General features: G+C 37.6%; 1 protein-coding gene and 1 long non-coding RNA gene across 2 annotated transcripts in view; one reads left to right on the forward strand and one right to left on the reverse strand.

Moving 5' to 3' along the window:
- Stk3 (serine/threonine kinase 3) overlaps positions 1–18,220 on the reverse strand; it is a 249,173-nt gene that overhangs the window by 52,841 nt on the left and 178,112 nt on the right. The window contains exon 10 of the mRNA XM_031359209.1: positions 16,199–16,374. Within this exon, the coding sequence (XP_031215069.1) occupies positions 16,199–16,374 (176 nt within the window). The remainder of the gene's footprint in view (positions 1–16,198; positions 16,375–18,220) is intronic.
- Positions 351–15,288, forward strand: LOC116082320. The gene is made up of 3 exons (XR_004115247.1): positions 351–388; positions 13,548–13,661; positions 14,073–15,288. It is a non-coding gene; the product is annotated as an uncharacterized LOC116082320 (long non-coding RNA).

Here is an 18,220-nt window from a genome sequence, read left to right on the forward strand (position 1 = left end):
CATGATAAGAGGAGCAAATCAACAAGTCAACTTACAAGTTCTGCGACCTCAGTGTGTGCACCATGGCATGGGCATACCCATGATACACAAAAGATACAACTATGAAAGTAAAAGTAAATACACAAATGCTTTAAATGTAAAATGAGTCTATGGTGGTTTGAAAATGCTTGACTGAGGGAGTGGCACTATTAGGAGGTGTGGCCTTGTTGGAGGAAGTGTGTCACTGCGGGGGTGGGTTTTGAGACCATTCTTAGAGATGCCTAGAAGTGAGTCTTCTCCTGTTTGCTTTCAGAACAAGATATAGAACTCTCAGTTCCTCCAGCACCATGCCTGCTTAGATACTGTCATGCTTCCTGCCATGATGATAATGGACTGAACCTCAGAATCTGTAAGCAAGCTCCAATTAAATGTCCTTTTGTAATGATTTGTATAACCTCAGCCCAGGGTGTGGCACTATTAGAAGGTATGGCCTTGTCAGTGTAGGCTTTAATACCCTTGACCTAGCTGCCTGGAAGTAAGTATTCTGTTGGCAACCTTTAGATGAAGATGTAGAACTCTCAGCTCTGCCTTTACCATGCCTGCCTGGATGCTGTCCTGCTCTCATCTTAATGATAAAATGGATTGAACCTCAGAACCTGTAAGCCAGTTCCAATTAAATGTTGGACTTTATAAAGACTTGCTTTGGTCATGGTGTCTGTTCACATCAGTAAAACCTTAACTAAGACACCTTTATAAGAGCTGCCATGGTCATGGTTTCTTTTCACAGCAATGAAACCCTAAGACAGGCAAGATGGCTCAATATACAAGCTGGGTGTCTAACTTCCTCAGAACTCATGGAAGGAGGAGGTGACTAACTCAGCAAAGGTGTTTTTAAAAGGAAATATGACATGTCTGTTTAATGGTTGCAGAGTTTCTTTTAGGGATGAGAACATAGCTATTCTAAAGCCGAGAGACAAGTACATAGCTTAGCTAGACCGTGCTTGCTTTGCAAGCATTCAATTCTCTAAATCCACAGATAAAGCTGGGCATGGCAGTGTGGATTTGTAACACCAATGACAGGAGAGTGGAGACAGGAGGATCCCAGTGAATTGCTAGGTAACCCATATACTGGTATCAGTGAGCCCAGTACCAGTAAAAGACCCACCTCCACAGAAAGCTGGTAAGTACCCAAGGAGCAACACCTCAGGCTGATCTCTGGGTTCCAGATGCACATGTACTCATGTGTGCTGCTTAGACACTTGCCCCTGTAATACACGACACTCACCCAGCTCTGTGCACAGTACCCCCACGCTAATATTCTAAAACTAATTGTGGTGTTAGCTATACAACTTTGTGCATATAAAACACAAACTGGACTGGATAATTTAAGGGAGTGTGTTAGGTCAAGAGGGTAGAGTTTAAGTCAATAAAGCTGTTATAAATGTTTAAAAATAGTTGTGGATAGTTAAATGACAGATATTTATCAAAAAAATTTGGACAAATCTATGGGAAAGAGGTTTACTTTCCCATAAAATTAAGCTTTTGACTATTTAGAATGACTATCACAATTTGACAGAAAAAAATAAACAAAATAATTGGTATACATGTTTTAAAATACTTTCAAATAAATATTTTAACCATGTGGCCTTGATTGCTTCTAAAATGTATAACAAAACCAGGAAAGTTCAATGCAAAAACTAGCTGTAGGGTCTATTCACACACACCTTAGCTGGACCTGGATGAGGAGCAGGAAAGTTGGCTGTGGGAATAAACAGCTTTCCGAAACGCCTTCCAAATTTGTCCAATCACATATACATCCTTTCCCTACTCATCTGCTACAGATTTCTTTTTTAATCTAAAAAGTTTTGTAATGATCTTACCTGCTATAGCCTTGGTGTATGGTGAAAGGGAATTTACAGAGTAGATTAATTATAGGAACTAGGTAACGTTCTTTCTCTTGACTTAGATATGATGCAGGTAGGCAGGGTTGATAAGCAGTTTTTTAATCAGTTAAGGTTTTCCTAAGCATAGTTACAATAAGTCCGTCACTATAAATTTGATTTTACTTTTAAATTTTGTCACAGTTAAAAATGCGGTTCAGAATCAGAAACTTACTAACTGCTAACTGGACAAACTCAAAGGAAAAGTTAAAGAGAAAAGCTCAGGGCTTTGCATGAATTCTCCAGATGCTGGTGTCTAGGTTCCTCACAATCAATACAAGTCACAATAAAAACTGGCAAAATTTAAAAAAAAAGACTTCTCACACCATGACTCCAGTGTGTAAGGACTTGTACTAAGAAAGGATAGTGGGCACAGATGTTTCCTGAAGCTGCTACTGAGCCCCATGTCACAGTCATGTGCAGTCACTGCCGGTCTACACACATGCCACACATACATATGTATGCATGTACTATCTGTGTCCGTTTCACAAGACAGTTATGCATGTTATTTTTCTTCTTCCAGTTTCTTAATTAGTTTTGTCAACAGTTACACTTCACCAGGCCAAACAGCCCCATTCTCCTACTCCAGCCACAGGCTTTAGCATCTGTAATATCACAGAGTTTTAAAAACTATAAATAAATCTTAACTAATTATGTCTTATGCACAGCTACTCTCAATGAATAGAGAGTAAGATTCTTTTTAACTACTAATACATTTAAAAAACCCAGCAACTTAGGTCCAGTTTATTACAACTAAAATAAGCAAGAAAACGCCCAGAAATGGAAGGTAAATATATGAAATTAAAATTTCTTCCTATGAGTAACTGTGTGCTCGGTAAAGTGGCCAGCACTAGTAGGTGGCAGAAATGCTGTTGGTTTCTACTTTGACTGGGTGGCAACAGCTGCATGAACTAGACAAAGTGTTGTGCCAGGAAGGATGAGAGGACATACGGCCAATTCCCAGGTATCTGCCTTATACTCTCTCTAAAGCCAGGGGCAAAGGGGACACCTAAAATATTTTTGGAAAAAGAAAACATTAAAAACTCAAAATGTTCAGCTGTTAAGTATGTTATTCTAGAAAAGACTTCTAAAAGTAGAGCATGAAATACTAATATATACTTAAATCATGTAATTTCCATAAAATATGAAAAACAACACATTCTAACTCAATGTTGATCATATTAACAGTTCCTACTGTTCTGGAAACTTAATTAATTGAGGAAAAATAGTTCTAATTAGATAAATAACATCTAGTAAGAAAACTGTTTATTCACATATGAGTTTTAGTTATTTGAAACACAATGCCTAATAATTCAGTATTTTAAGTTTTTCTATATGCAATAAAATACTGAACCTTCAGAATATGAACTAGCTATTATATATTATATATATATGTGATCCTTTTTTAGCAAATATGTTTAAAAGTAAGTAAAATGTATTCTAAATATATATATATAGTCTTACTTAGCTACTTGAAGTGTTTTCCCTCACAGAAAAGCTATTGTGCACCTCAAACCAAAGAACCGAGTGGACCCACATGGAACCAGTGCTGCTGATGGATGCTTCCCCTTGCTTGTTCCTCATTGTCATGAATTTTTTTTAGAATTTATCATGAATTATGATGCTTCTTAAAACTGATTTTCAAAAACATACAAGCACATGAACCCTACATGCTCCCCCTGAAACACACTGTCCATTTGCACAACATGGAGTCTGAAAACATGGAGTCCTCAAGGGGCTTCAGCCCTTCTACTCAAAGGCGGCAGCTTCACTATGTCACACTTCCTTAAGATACCAATATAGGCCAAGTTTTTCCTAAATTATAAAGTTGACTTTAAAGGACTATTTTTTTGGCTTAGATAATATGCATTTAATTGTTCTCAGCTAAATTGATACACATGATCCTGTTACACTACTTTAGTTATGAAGCAGAAACTGGAGTGAATAATCCTGTAAGTACCAGATTTTAAAAGTTGCAGCTTGTTAAAAGTGATGTGATCCAGAATAATAAAACCACAAATGGAGACAATAGTGTGTTATTGACCTGACTTTTCTCTAAGTTTCTTAGCAAGAATTTGCTTTCAGTTCAGTGCTACACTTTCAGAATCATTTTTTAAAAGACAAAGTTAGGAAAAATCTCTTTAGGTACAATTTTTTAAGCATTCTCATTATAGGATTCTTGATGCCACAAATTAAAAATGGAATAAAATGTAGAAATAATAAGTGTCACATATGGGCTATGTTAAGTATTTTGATAGCAAGACACTAAACACACACATAAAAATAACAGTTAATTTATCCTTTTCATTTTAAATTTGGACAAATGCTAAATATGGTCATTTTGGTTAAGTAAAAATCTAACTACTAAAAAATTTTAATCTCAAAGTTGAGTCAAATTTCCCCTAGTCTGTTTGTACTTTAAGTCTTAGGGCAAGATACCTAATGGCCTGAAGCAGTTAATATACTTTCTCCAGTCCTAGGTTTGGCCCATACAGAGGCAGAGGAGAGGAGCAGGGTAGAAAAATGGTCACCAAGTGTGATTCTCTCATGATAGCAGGTCTTACTGTGGCACAATCTGGTTCTGCTGAGAACCAGCTCTCACACTGGCATGGGTTCCATACAAATGGAATCACAGTTTTGTTGGTTTTACCTTGGTTCCCATTAAGCCACCCCCTCCCAAAGGTAAGGCACAAGCAAGCACCTCTGAGTACTGTCTCTTCCTTCATCTGCATGTCTACATGTGAACATGGGAAGCAGTGATGATCTCTTCTAGGGGCTCAAAATGATTGTGTGCATAAGGAAATACGAGTTTTCCTCTAGTTTCTCTGGAAGGTGTGCTGTTTCTCTGGATCTACCAATTCTGTTCTTTACCTTGTTCCATCAAGCCTCTTTAGCTTCAGAAATAAAAGAACTAAAACTGCCATATTGGCAGTGCCAGGACAGGTTTGCAGATTCCATCTAGGAGGTGAGGTACCAATCCTCCTTTCCTGGAAGGGCATTATCTGTGATTGATTATTTGGTGATTCCAACTTGGTTTGAATGAGGAGGCTGTTAGGAAGAGCACTGGCCCTCAATAGCACTGCTTCCCTTTACCCTCTTATGTAGGCTAGGGTGACTACTTGGGAGTGGTGGTAAACTCTGGGTCAGCAGCTCAGCCCCATTTGATTGGTGGCTTTTGCATCACTTTGTCTGTGATTACAAGCCTTAAGTCTTCAATCTAAGACCAACCCCAAACAGTAGGAATTATCAGAGTCACCCAGCATTAGGAATAAACACTGACAACCTAAAAATACATTTTCAAGTATTTCATGTATTTTATATTTTTTTCCTTCATTCATTATATATCTAGTAAATGCATGTTTGTGTAAGTGTGTGTGTGACTAGACACTGTGTGTGTGACTAGACACTGCTAACTGGCACAAGTTCCTTTAAAAAGCCTTTAAAAAGCACTGATGGGAATAGGCATAGACATCTATTTATTTCACCCATAGGTGGATGGATGAGATGGAAATAAACAAAGTTAAAAATAATAAACATGAAAGTGAAACTGTTGGATCAGTTTTGTATAAGTAGTAGTTAGGGACTGTCAATGACTACTATGTAGTAGTGTAGCCTTCTTCAATTCAAGATCACATAAAAACAAGATCAGGTAACAACAATTCAGTTTTAAGCTTTCAAAGGGAAGAAATCAGGATAAGTTAGCATCAACTTTCATAAACTGTTTTCTGTGAAATGTTTAGCTTCATACTAATAAATTACTAACGCAATCCATGTGTGGCACCTATTACTCACACATTCATTTCAACTTTTATTTGCACCATAAAGAATTCCGTAATGAGACATTTTTTTAGAAAGTACTTACTTTGTATCTTCAAAGAAACAGTTCACAACTTGTCTACTTGCCTTATAAAAGCTGATTCTGTAAGAGCAAATCTGAACCGAAAGCAAATGCACGCTAAGAAACTTAAAATTTTTCATGCTAATTGTATGCTTTGAAGTGTAGGTATATCGGAGTGCTAATTTAGGTACAAACCTAATTAGTTTCAACTGTCTAAAAAGTGCTTATATAATTTACTTATAGCCTGGGCCACTAGGGTAAATCCTTAAGGAACTGTTAAGAAAAGACCCCAACAGCTGAAACTATCCCTTAAATTCTACTTAGGTGAATAATCTCTCCATGCAAACCCAAACAGTAACATCTCATCGCTGGCAAACTCTCAGGAGGTAGCTTTGACCTCAGCACTGAGCTGAGCTTGCTTAGTTTAATATACAACCTTGGCTGGAGAAAGTGTTTCCTCTGGAAACTGCTCTTACTCTGCCTGCCTTAGACCCGGGGATAAATTCATCCTTAGTAACCCTCTCTTCTTACTCCAAGGCTCTCTCTAGTTGATTTCCTATGTTCACTATCAAGTCTTCTCCATTCACAACTGCAGCCCACATTCTCAACATTTTACTGGGTACATTCCTTCCAGGCACTGCACACTTAGTACAGACTCGGAGTTCAGTAGTGCGACTCCATCCTAGACCTACAGCCTATTTCTCCTTCTTTCTCTATTTTTCACTTCAAACAACAGCAACATCACTTTAGTTCTTTAAATCAGAAACATTTAAAACATGGTGTTTCCTTACACATAGCTGGCTATGTGCATGATTCTTCAGTCTAGCCTCCCTTTCTCTACTCTGACAGTCCCATCTGATTTTTAATCTAGCTCTCCAATATTTCAATTTGGCTCTACATTACAAATTTGGTAAGGGTTATTGGTTTGATAGAAATTCCACTGCCCAAAGAATAATGACTAAATCCCTGCTAGAAGCCTCACATGGCAAGTTCCACAATTTATTCTCTGCTCAGCAACACCCTCACATGAACTCCAGCAAAGATGACTCATAGTACATAGTAACTTAGCTTAGTGCAGGCCTGATGGCTTCAAATGGGATAAAGAGAAAAAAGATGAAGTGACTCTTGATGGGGAAGAAATTCTCACACGTAAGAATTACTGATGCAGAATACAGAAAGATACAGTTAACTAAGTTCTAGAAAAATCTAAAATGACTTCAAAGATGGATTTCTAGCACATCAAAAACAAAACAAACAAGCAACCAGCCAGAAGTGGCAGCTACTGAGATAGCCAGGGCACAGACATTTTAATTTCCTTAACTTAGATACAGAATATTTTAGTTTGGTCACATTACACTTTCTAATCCTACATGAAGGAATGGGTAGACAGGACTTGCTTGCACACTTTACCCATGACTCAATGCTTTCTTTAAAAGAAGAACTTATTTGCATCATTTCTTTTGTGCTTTACAGAGAGAAGTCAACAGGAATATATTTTAGTGTTCCTAGGACAAAACAGTTAATGTCTAACCCTATGTAGAGCGATTTCAAGCATGGTCACACAGTTCTATAATCCCAGCACTTGGGAGGCTACTGCAGGTTGAAGAGTTCAAAGCCATCCTGTGGTCCTAGATTATATTAGACTGTGTCTCAAAAGAAAGAAAATAAGAAGGAAGCAAGGAAGGAAAAGAAAAAAGAAAGAAAATATAAAGTTAAGACTAAACTTAAGTTCTATAAAATCATAACTTAATAATTCTATTCAAAAACCTCAGGTAATGATATATTGAATATTAAAATTTAACAAGGTCATTATTTAATTCATAAAGAAAATAGTTTTTCCTAAGACCTATGAAATAAATCAATGTCATCAATATGCCACTCCCCATATACTCATGTCTACAATACACAGTTATCTCTCACCCTCTTGCAGAGGCTGTCATAAAATCTGTCTATAATTATGAGAAGAAAATGTTCTTCCTACTGAGTACAGTTACGAAGTAGGATGACTTGAGTTTGTGTTGCTAAACAAGACTCCCTATACATCCCAAGCTAGCCTTGAACTCACAGTTCTACACCAGCTTCCTGAATGATAGAGGTGTATGCTCAGATGCCCAGTCAGAGTTCAGATTTTTTTAAAAATGGTGTTATTAGAAAATTGTCTAGCAGGAAGAATCCAGCCCTTAAAAGGTTTTGTATTTAATGAAAGAAGAAGGGAGAGAAAATGAAAAAGTCAGCTAATTTAGTATCAGATAGTGAAAAAAAAAAGTGTCAGTTATCAGTTCAAGCAGGCCAGCAAAGCGACAGGCTCCAAAGGAGAAACACTTCCATCAGACATACACTAGGCGGCCACCCTGGCCAGCAAGGCGACAGGCTCCAAAGGAGATACACTTCCATCAGACACACACTAGGCGGCCACCCTGGCCAGCAAGGCGACAGGCTCCAAAGGAGATACACTTCCATCAGAGACGCACTAGGCGGCCACACACCTGAAGTAACTATAATTATAAAGGTGTAAAGCTAATTTTGCATTTAAGTGGATTTTCATTTTTGCCAATTCAAGTATCCTGTTTTCACGTACATACAAGTAACAATATATGAACTGAGCATATTGTAGATCTATATTCATGAATACATATGTATATATGCAACAGTTTTTTTTTTTTTAAAGCCATGGATTTCAGAAAGAGCAAGGTACTGGGTATATGAGGAGGAGTGAAGAAAGGAAGCTGAAAACTTGATGTAACGATACTATAACCTCAAAAAATAAAGTCTAAAAAATCCTATTCTACCTCAAGACAGAAATCGATACAGTCTTGGTGCCCTCAATCAATTCTAAAATCTTATTTTAAATTTCATGGTTTATTTCAAGAGGTAAACATTAGGGGGCAACAGTTTAAAATTAAAAGATGATGAATTAGATTGTCTAAGCCTTTAATCCTAAAATTCATTATTGATTAGCATATTTTGATATAATCACTCTAGCAGTTTGTAATGCTCACTGACTGAATATCCACATTAAGTCTGTGAACAGAAAGGCCTCAGAGTCAGAAGGATTTCTCCAGACACAAACATTAACCCAAACATGCTTGGGGAGTAGTATGTTTGTTGTTAATGTAAAGTAGCCAATTTTCCCAGTACAATCTTCTAAGTTAATTACACTTTAAAAAAGAATACATTTGCTGTGAGGAGAAGCTTTGCTTTCTAGAACTTTCTTGATGGAACACTTTTCTTTTTGCCACATGCTTTAAACATTGTAATAAATTCCAATATGGTGACAAGAAACCACACACTGCACCTGTACCTTCTATCTTAATTAATCCAATAAGCACAGGCCTCCTCACTTTAATTTGTAAAGGAAATGATGCCATAATGAGTTTTAACTTAAGGATTAATTTCCTAAATCAGAATTACCTTAATGTTTTAGTTGATTTTTGTCTGGACACTACTATCAAATAAAAATTTCAGAAACTATGATTTAAATATCATATTTGAAACAAAAAGGCTGAAGCCTTACCTTAGGAGGCTAAACGGTTTAAGTTACACCTAAGAGCCCAGTGGCAGTGTTCAGAGACTCCTGCCCAATGTCTAACCTACAGCCTCAGTGCCAAGTGTTTACCATAGGTTCTGACACCTACTGCTCACATTTTCTCAGAGTACAGACAGTGATCTTTGAAGGAAGCTGTTCATCTTTTCAAAAGAGGCTATGATTCTTTTAAATGTCTCAGTAGACACACAGTCACAACAGTACACGGATCCTACAGAGCTAGACAGTCACATGACACAACTCTGCACGTGCCCCTCCATCTGCTGGACATGACTGCCAACACAATTTCGTGAGCTGGCAAAGAACAGGCAAGAATTCTGCAAGCATTTCGAAGCGCAGGCTTCTCATTAGTTTTAATTTCCTGTTGGCTCTTTAAGGACTGAGTGAGCGGTACCCAATGTGCCACATACACCACATGTGCACCTGTAATCATAAACTCACTCAGGCAACTCACACAACGCTGGGGATTTTATGAGTTTATTTCTTCTGTACCTCATAAAAAAATAAATCTAAAGCACCTACAGTTATCTTTTCATAGTCTGTTAATACTCTTGCACACATCTGGAAATAGTTGACAATAATTATTTAATTAATGCAAGGCTAATCGATGACAATGTGCTTAAATACCCAATTAAAGTGGTTTCCTCAGTCAAAGAACTGAGAGAACAGTCCTTTGAGAGTAGACAAGCTTTGAGCCACAATCTCTCTAAAAAGGAAAAGTTACCTGCACGCAGATAAAGCCATGGCAGCATGTGAAAGCCTGGCTGACGCTGCCTCAAGTCTTCTCCTCAGACTTCCTACATGGCTGCCTCTGCTACCAGCTTTGCTTGTCCACCAGCTAGTTTCTTGATTCTCCCTTCACCACTGCCGACAAGGAAAGGTGAAGGACCCTCCAGGAAGAACACAGCAAGGCTCATAGGACCTCAGGCCTCACTCTTTTCCTGGGTTTCTTATTTTCTGCATTTGATTCATTTGGTTTTTCTGTAACCCAAGTGGTTCTCAACCTTCCTAATGCTTCAACACTTTTATACAGTTCCTCATTTTGTGGTGATCCCCAACTATAAAATTATTTTTGTTACTACTTCATAACTGTAATTTTGCCATTGTTACGAATTGTAATACAAATACTTTTGGACACTGAGGTTTGCCAAAGGGGTCACTACCCAAAGGTTGAGAACTGCTGCTATAACCAAACTGCCTTTCAAACCTAGGAATCAGAGGAGGACTGGGGAAGACCTCAGCCAGTTTACACTTGGAGGACAGGGTTTACTAGTTTTCTTCCCATAATTATTGTAGTTTTTAAACTTCTAGAGTTACCCTCGAGGGTTCCTATAGGCTTTAGCTCAAAAGAACAACACAAACTTTACAAATATATATGAATCAGAGTAATCAAGAAATGTTAATTTATCATATTGTGCTAAAACCAAAAATAGTTAACTTACCTAAATCCACTTATACTAGTAATTATTTTCAACCCAATCTCTTTCTTAAAAAAAAAAAAAAAAAAAGGAACAGATGGTCTCCAAATTCTTTACATTACCAAAAATATGTCTATTTAAATGTGATGTCATAACTTTTGGAAAGCAGGATCTGCATGCACTCTGTTTAAACAATCTGGATGCTAAGGATGCTTTGAAAATACTTTGAACAAACCCCCGACATCAGCCCAGTGCTTTAATAAGCACATCTGCCTTCCGTATATGCTTTAGCCATCTTCACAGACACTCCCAACAGAGCCTACCCCTCAAACCCCAACTTTTTTTTAAACTGAGTTAAAATAATAAGCTAACTAGCCCAAATATATTTTATCTCTTATCTTTATATGGTAACTTTCCAATTTGCCCTTGCCATAAATTCTATTGCTATAACAAGAACATAATGAAACAATTCACAAGCACTAAAAATTTAAAAGAAAATATACAAATTACATTGCATACAGACTTTAAGATTAAAAACTGCTTCTGAGTCTGCGCACCTGAGCAGTAGGTGACTTTGCGAACAAGCTTTGCCCTTAGGAAGCTGCTCTGGATATCTCGAGAGGGTCAAATATTCTCTCTTGTAAAAAGGCAGAAGGATAAACAGAATTTCTATGTCTTGAAAAACTGGACAAAATATCTTTAGCTTATTTTAAGGACCCTCCAGGAAGAACACAGTTTCTCTCAAACAGACAAAGGAACCTACACAGTTCAGTGCTCTTTTGGAGAGCAGCCTTGAGAGAGGACACAGGGTCCTTAGCACATTCACAACGATAAGCCACATACAGCTCCAACATTCGTACCAAACCACACACAATGCACACCTATGTTTCCTCTTGCCTCTTTGTCACACACCGTCTTCTCCCACTGTGATTCTTAGCAATTCTTTACTCATCTCCAGGCAACCCTTCTTTTATTTACTCCGTTTATGTTCTCTTCTGTGGCTGTTACAAATATTTTCCATTTCCTCAAAGTGATGAGGAGGTGGACCAGTCCCAGGTGACAGGTGCGGTAAAGGCTGGGGAGGGCAGAACTAGCTTAGTCTCTCTCTCTACCTCTTCAAGGCTACCCACTCTGCAAGTAAGCAAGAAAATTACTCTATAAAAACTGGCTCTAGTATTATGACCCCTTGAAGTCGCTGCCTAGCTGAAGATATATTTCCTTCTTAACATACATTTATTTATTTATGTATTTATTTATGTACTTATTTATTTTGGCTTTTTTTGAGACAGGGTTTCTCTACGTAGCCCTGACTGTTCTGGAACTCACTCTGTAGACCAGGCTGGTCTCGAACTCAGAAATCCACCTGCCTCTGCCCCCCCAGTGCGTGCACAACCACTGTCTGACCCCTCTTAACTTTAATCTTTTCATTTTTTACTTTTACTTTTGGTAATAGGACTTTACTTTTACCTAGGTAATAGGTAATCAGTTTAGTAAGCCAACCATTTCTGTTGAACCATTTTCCCTAATGTCTCCTACATGTATGCATGTTGCTTTATGTTACATTTAATTAATATTTTACTCCAAGCCCATGCTTTATAACTTATATTCTAGTATCCATAGACTTTTCCTATCAGCCAATCCTACATAGTAACCTTAATCATAAAAAAGTTTTGTTAATGTGACTCAGAACAGCACACTATGTGTAACAGGACCAGTACCAGGGCAGATGTAAAATCAGAAATCTATTAAGATTGAAAAGGTAAGTCCCCAAGGTTTGAAGTTTAATAATGAAGAAAAATATGAAGAAAAGAAAACCATCAATATTTTTCACTGATTTACTTTTTAATATCTTAACTGAAAACTCATTAATAATTATTTATTTGATCTTAGCCAAAAGGCTGAGAAGATTATATATACACATACACATACCTTCGACCAGGATAGGAGTTGAAGGTGGGGGAGGGAAGGGGGAGCGGGGAGGAAGGAGACCACCTTGAGAGGATATGGAGCATGAGCACATGCCTGAGTGAAACGCCCTTGAGGACAGAGTGATGGAGCAGACAGAACTCAGCAAGTACTTGGGGAGTGCAGCTGGGAATTGGTCAGTCTAGCATAAAGAAAAATAGACGAGGGGTAATTTTCCCGAAAATTGTGCTAAAGCTAATTAAGTAAATCTAGTAGGCCTCAGCCTTGTTTATTTATGAGCTAGCTGGGAATAGAGATATCTACTTTTAAAAATGCATTTACAAGTTCCTCCATTCACTTTTGAAATATCTTTGTCATATTGCTATTTAGTTGTTCATTAAAATTTTCAGACATTAACCCATTATGAAGTATGTAATTTGAAAATATTTTCTCCAGCTTTATGAGTTACTCTTTACTGTAATGTTGTTTCCTTTAACACACAGGTTTTCAGGCTGGACGGCATCTGGTTTATCTAGTCACTCTTCTGTTACTTGTTCTTTTGCTGTCATATCCAAAAGAAAATGAGGGAACCCAGCAACAGGAAGCTTGTCCTGCTTCTCTGTTCTGAGATTTATACCTTTGACTGATGTTGGTTAGCTTCTGTCCATAGAACAAGCTAAGTGCCAAGCTCTCTTCCTTTTCTTGGGCATTTCCAGCTTTCCCAGCACCACCTGTCAGCATAACATGTGTTGTATTTTGGACACTGGATGCTACACAAAGGTCCATGAGTTAAAAGATGGCACTACCAGAAGTGACAGACTGTGAGATGTGAGCCCTTGGCAAGCTCTTGGGCCACAGAGGGCACGCTTGAGGAGGGCACTGTGGGACCCACCATGTTTTTCTTTTCTGCTTTTTATTTCCAGGTGAATAGTTTACTGCCTCTGGTTCCCAGCATACCATCTGGCAACCCTATGAACGGTTTGAAAACATCCAGTTTACCTGCTCATAATCTGAAACCTCTAAAACTGTGGGCTCAAGTAAGTTTTCTTGTTTTAAGTTAATTACCTCATTACCTCGGGTACTGTGACTAACAAGGGCCTCAGCCCCTTGCCAGAAGTCTATTGAGCACACACAAGGGCTGTGCTCAATAGAGTTCTGTGCCGGTCTATTTTCCTGCAGTATACATCTTCCAGTCTTCCTCCCAATACCACACAACTCACTACAATGACCTTTGTGTCTTTTATTTTCTTGTCAAAATTCATTTGAATTCTACCAGCCCTATAATATGAAGAATTTATGAAGAATTTCTGTGTTTTTCCAAAAAGTGTTGTTATAGTTTTGATAGAGTACATGAGTGTGCAGATCTCAGGGTGATCTTAACTTTCTAAATCTTCCAATAAATTAACAGGAAATGTCTTTCATGTGTTGTTATTTTCTTTCTTTCACAGTATCTTGTAGTTTTCAGTGCCTTGCTTAAGAACACTGTTTCTGATGGTATTATACATCATATCTAAAATCAACAATTCTATGTCAAGGTCAAAGGACTGTAACTTCTGTTCTTATCGCATTTAAAGAAGACTTCTACTGATGTGGAGACCATCTGTGGGTATTAAATGGAGCGCCTGCCTAAGGAATTATGGAACACGTCTGCCAGAGATCTGAACAGATAATTTTAGAGGCCATTCAGCTGTCTTGGACAAGCAGGTAAATTCTTGAAGTTGCTGGAGAATAAGACCCACAGATCAACTACTTGATGAACCCGACTGCACTGCTATTCCACAAAATTAATGACCAACTACAGCACCTGCCTAAATTCAGGCCTGGTGAAAGTTCAGTCCCTGGGACCTACAGAGTGGAAAAAGAGGACTAGTGTTGATTGTCAGCTGATATGTGCTGTGGTGCATGCATGCCCATACATACAACCACACATAAACCAACAATAAATGTGACCTTAAAACACTAAAGTCATACATTTGAGTAGGGTTCCAAAGACTGCTGAAGCAGAATTAAATCATCCTATTTACTATTTATATGTGGTATTTTATCCACCACATTGCTTGCTCATTTTAAACCACCCAAGAGGCTATTAAGATTCATTGTGACAGAATTCTTTGATGCTAAATATTCTACATTATTTATCATGCTCATGAATGATTTACAGCTGAAATGTCAGCATTCTAAATAATTTATGTAATTTTTAAAGTAGATGGGTTAAAATGAAATCTCACCAGAACAAAAGAAATACAGATTGTGTTTTCCTAAGTTCTCCGATATTTAAAAAACAATAAGTAGATATTGCAGTTGTTTTCAGGCTAACCTGTGGATTACAGTTCTAGTATTTACTAGTAATTATTACTAACTATACTGAGTAGAGATTTTTAAATTTTAATACCTCATTATGAAAAGAACTCAAGTAACTAAGACATTGAGGAGAAAAGTATTCAAAATTAAAACTATTTATAATGCCAGCTCAGCACAGTGGCTCAGTGGGTAAAGACACTAAGTCCAGTGGCCAAGTACAAAACCTGGAAATCACACGGTGGGAAGTGAGAGCTGGTTCTCATCTTCTGATTTCTAAAGACACACACACACACACACACACACACACACACACACACGCACACGCACGCGCACGCGCACGCGCACGCACACGCACACGCACACGCACACGCACACGCACACGCACGCGCACGCGCACGCACACGCACACGCACGCACATGCACACACACATGCACACGCATATGTATGTACATGAACACACACAAAAATAAAGGTGATTTTTAAAAAGTCATTACTTTAAAATAATTATAATCCCAAAGCATTTATCATGACATCTAAGAAAAATAAGTTAATACTACTTGAAATTTTAAGATATATATCTATATACATAATCTATATACAAAATACACAATGTATATTTTATTGCATATAAAGTATGCTTATTAATAAACATAATTATAAATGATTATAAATTTTATTTGAAAATAACTTTTCCAGAGTAATTTTGTAAAAGTAACAAATTATTTAAAACTTACTAAAGCAAAATTTTACTCCAATATCTTTTATTTTTATCAAAGAATTCAAAGAACTTAGTTTTTCAAATTCTAGAAACAAGTGTGTTAAAATGATTTATCATATTCTTTGCACTCTTTAAAGAAACAATACTGAACCAAATAGAAGAAAGCTCTGTGTTACCTAGACACAGTTTTAGTGAGAAAAATCAAGTACAACGGAAATGCACTACAGTTGATTTCAATGCTCGGTCATGAGATAGAGCCATGTGCAAGTCATCTCAGGATTTTTTGACTCTGCATGAAATTGTTATCATTTACAGTATTTAGAAGGCCTAAGCATTTCTCTAAATTTGAGCTGATCTATTTAGTTATATTGACATTTTGCTGCTAGTACAATTCTATAAGTAAGCTACAATTCCAGCCATAGCTATGGCTGCACATTAATATACAGTCTGTAGTTTATAGATATATCATTTGTATTTATCAACTATGTCCTCCAATGTGATGAAAACAAATCTAGAAAGAAGAAAGAAAAATGGAAGAAAGACAATGTACTTACAAAATCAAAGTCTCCATCTTGAGGAACTCTCCAGTTGTCAGGAAAAACATTGTTTGACATAGGGCATGGCTCACGCATGCTCTGATCACAATTTTCATGACTCTTGTTCTTAAAGTCCTGCTTATCAAAGTAGTCCATAAAAGAAGGTCTTTGTACTTGGGGTGACGTTGCATTTCCTTAGGTAAACAAACACAGAAGGCAGGTATAAGTTCTAATATTTAAAGACATTTATGTCTGTATTGAATGTATTAAATGTATGGCATTTATTGAAATGAGGAATTATTTTTCAGTGAGCCATATTAATAAATGTATCCTTGTCAAAGCCAATGCCACCACATCCAGTTCAGGAACACTGGGCAAAAAACGAAAGGAAGAGCAAACAAGTATCAAACAGATACATAAAGACCCCAAATATAATGGTTATTTTATAGAATCCTTATCATAATCTTACTGAAAATATTACCAGTGTTGAGGACAATACATTTTAAACATTTCTATTCTTTTCATGTTTATTTCTGCACTGATTATAATGATATACTTTTAAGCTGTTGGGGGAGGGGGGAGGCAACAGGGGTTTGTTCTTGTTGTTTTTTGGGGTTTGTTTTTCTTGAGGGGAAACTGAGAAAGGAGAAATCATATGACATGTAAATAAAGAAAATATCTAATAAAAAATTTAAAAAAATAAATAAAAAGAATAAAGTAAAAAAAAAAAAGAAACTGGAAGGGACCCTGTGCTCAGTCCAATGGATGGCTGTGAGTTTCCACTTCTATACTAGTTGGGCACTGGCAGAGCCTCTCAGGAGACAGCTATAATTGGCTCCTGTCAGCCAGCACTTGCAGGACTCATGGGTCCAGCTGCATATGTAGCAGAGGATGGTCATCAATGGGAGGGGAGGCCCTTGGTCCTATGAAGGTTCCATGCCCCAGTGTAGGGGAATGTCAGGGCCAGGAAGCAGGAGAGGGTGGGGTGGTGAGCAGGGGGAGGGGAGAGGGATTAGGGTTTTATTTTTCCATAGGGGAAATCAGAAAAAGTGATAGCATTTGAAATGTAAATAAAGAAAATATCAAGTTCCAGGACAGCTAGGGCTACATGGAGAAACCCTGTCTCAAAAAAACAAACAAACAAACAAAAACAAAAACAAAAGGAAACTATCTAATTAAAAAAAAAGAAAAAAAAAACAGAAACTGGAAGGGCTGCTAAGGTTTCCTCCTCCAATGACTGCTTCCTTGTAAGTCTTTGCAGCTGATGGCCCTGCTCCCTGGGCTCTTGTAGCTTCTCCTGTTTATTTATAGCTATATCTCCTGAAGTTACTTCCTTCTCTCAAACTGTCTTAAGCTCTATTTCCAAGTCTACATTGCATGCTTTGTACTGCTTGGTGGAAGTGTATGTGAGTTAGCAGTTCACTCCTGAGGCTAACTGAAGACAGTTTCCGAAAACCTGCAGCCCCCCCTACCCCCCCATTCCATCTCTGCCAAGGCCTTACCATACGCTCAACCCTACAGTAATGAAGCTGAGAATTCATTCGGACTACACTCTTTCCACACTCATCCAACATGGTTTTTAGTTCTTTTCCTCAAGGATTGTTTACATTTTTCTATCTTTTGACACTTAGCCTCTAACCAGTATTTGCCTACTCCATGAGAAAGAGGACTGATGGTACAGCCACCTCTAAACTATCCTATTTTATAGTCACAATTTTGACTATACTGTTGTCACCATAGTGACCTTTCTAAATACAAACCATGTCATTCTTCTGCTCAGAATCTTAAGATGGCTTACTTGTTATACTGAACAATTACAGTAAAAATATAAATATTTAGAATAATTTTTTAAAAAAAAAACCTGTGGCTAAGTCTTTATCAGTAGTTTCTAAACTGGATTCCTTAAAGCCACAGGACTTCAAGAATGTCCCAGAGACCACCAATAAGGCATTCATGTAACTCTCCAGACAGAAAGTAAGCTACCTTCTTTTACAAGAAAGGCTTCCTGAGGGGAGCACAGGAGCCTGGAGCTCGTCCTGC

The sequence above is a fragment of the Mastomys coucha genome, unplaced genomic scaffold (assembly GCF_008632895.1).
Source record: "Mastomys coucha isolate ucsf_1 unplaced genomic scaffold, UCSF_Mcou_1 pScaffold7, whole genome shotgun sequence".
NCBI classification, from domain to species: domain Eukaryota; kingdom Metazoa; phylum Chordata; class Mammalia; order Rodentia; family Muridae; genus Mastomys; species Mastomys coucha.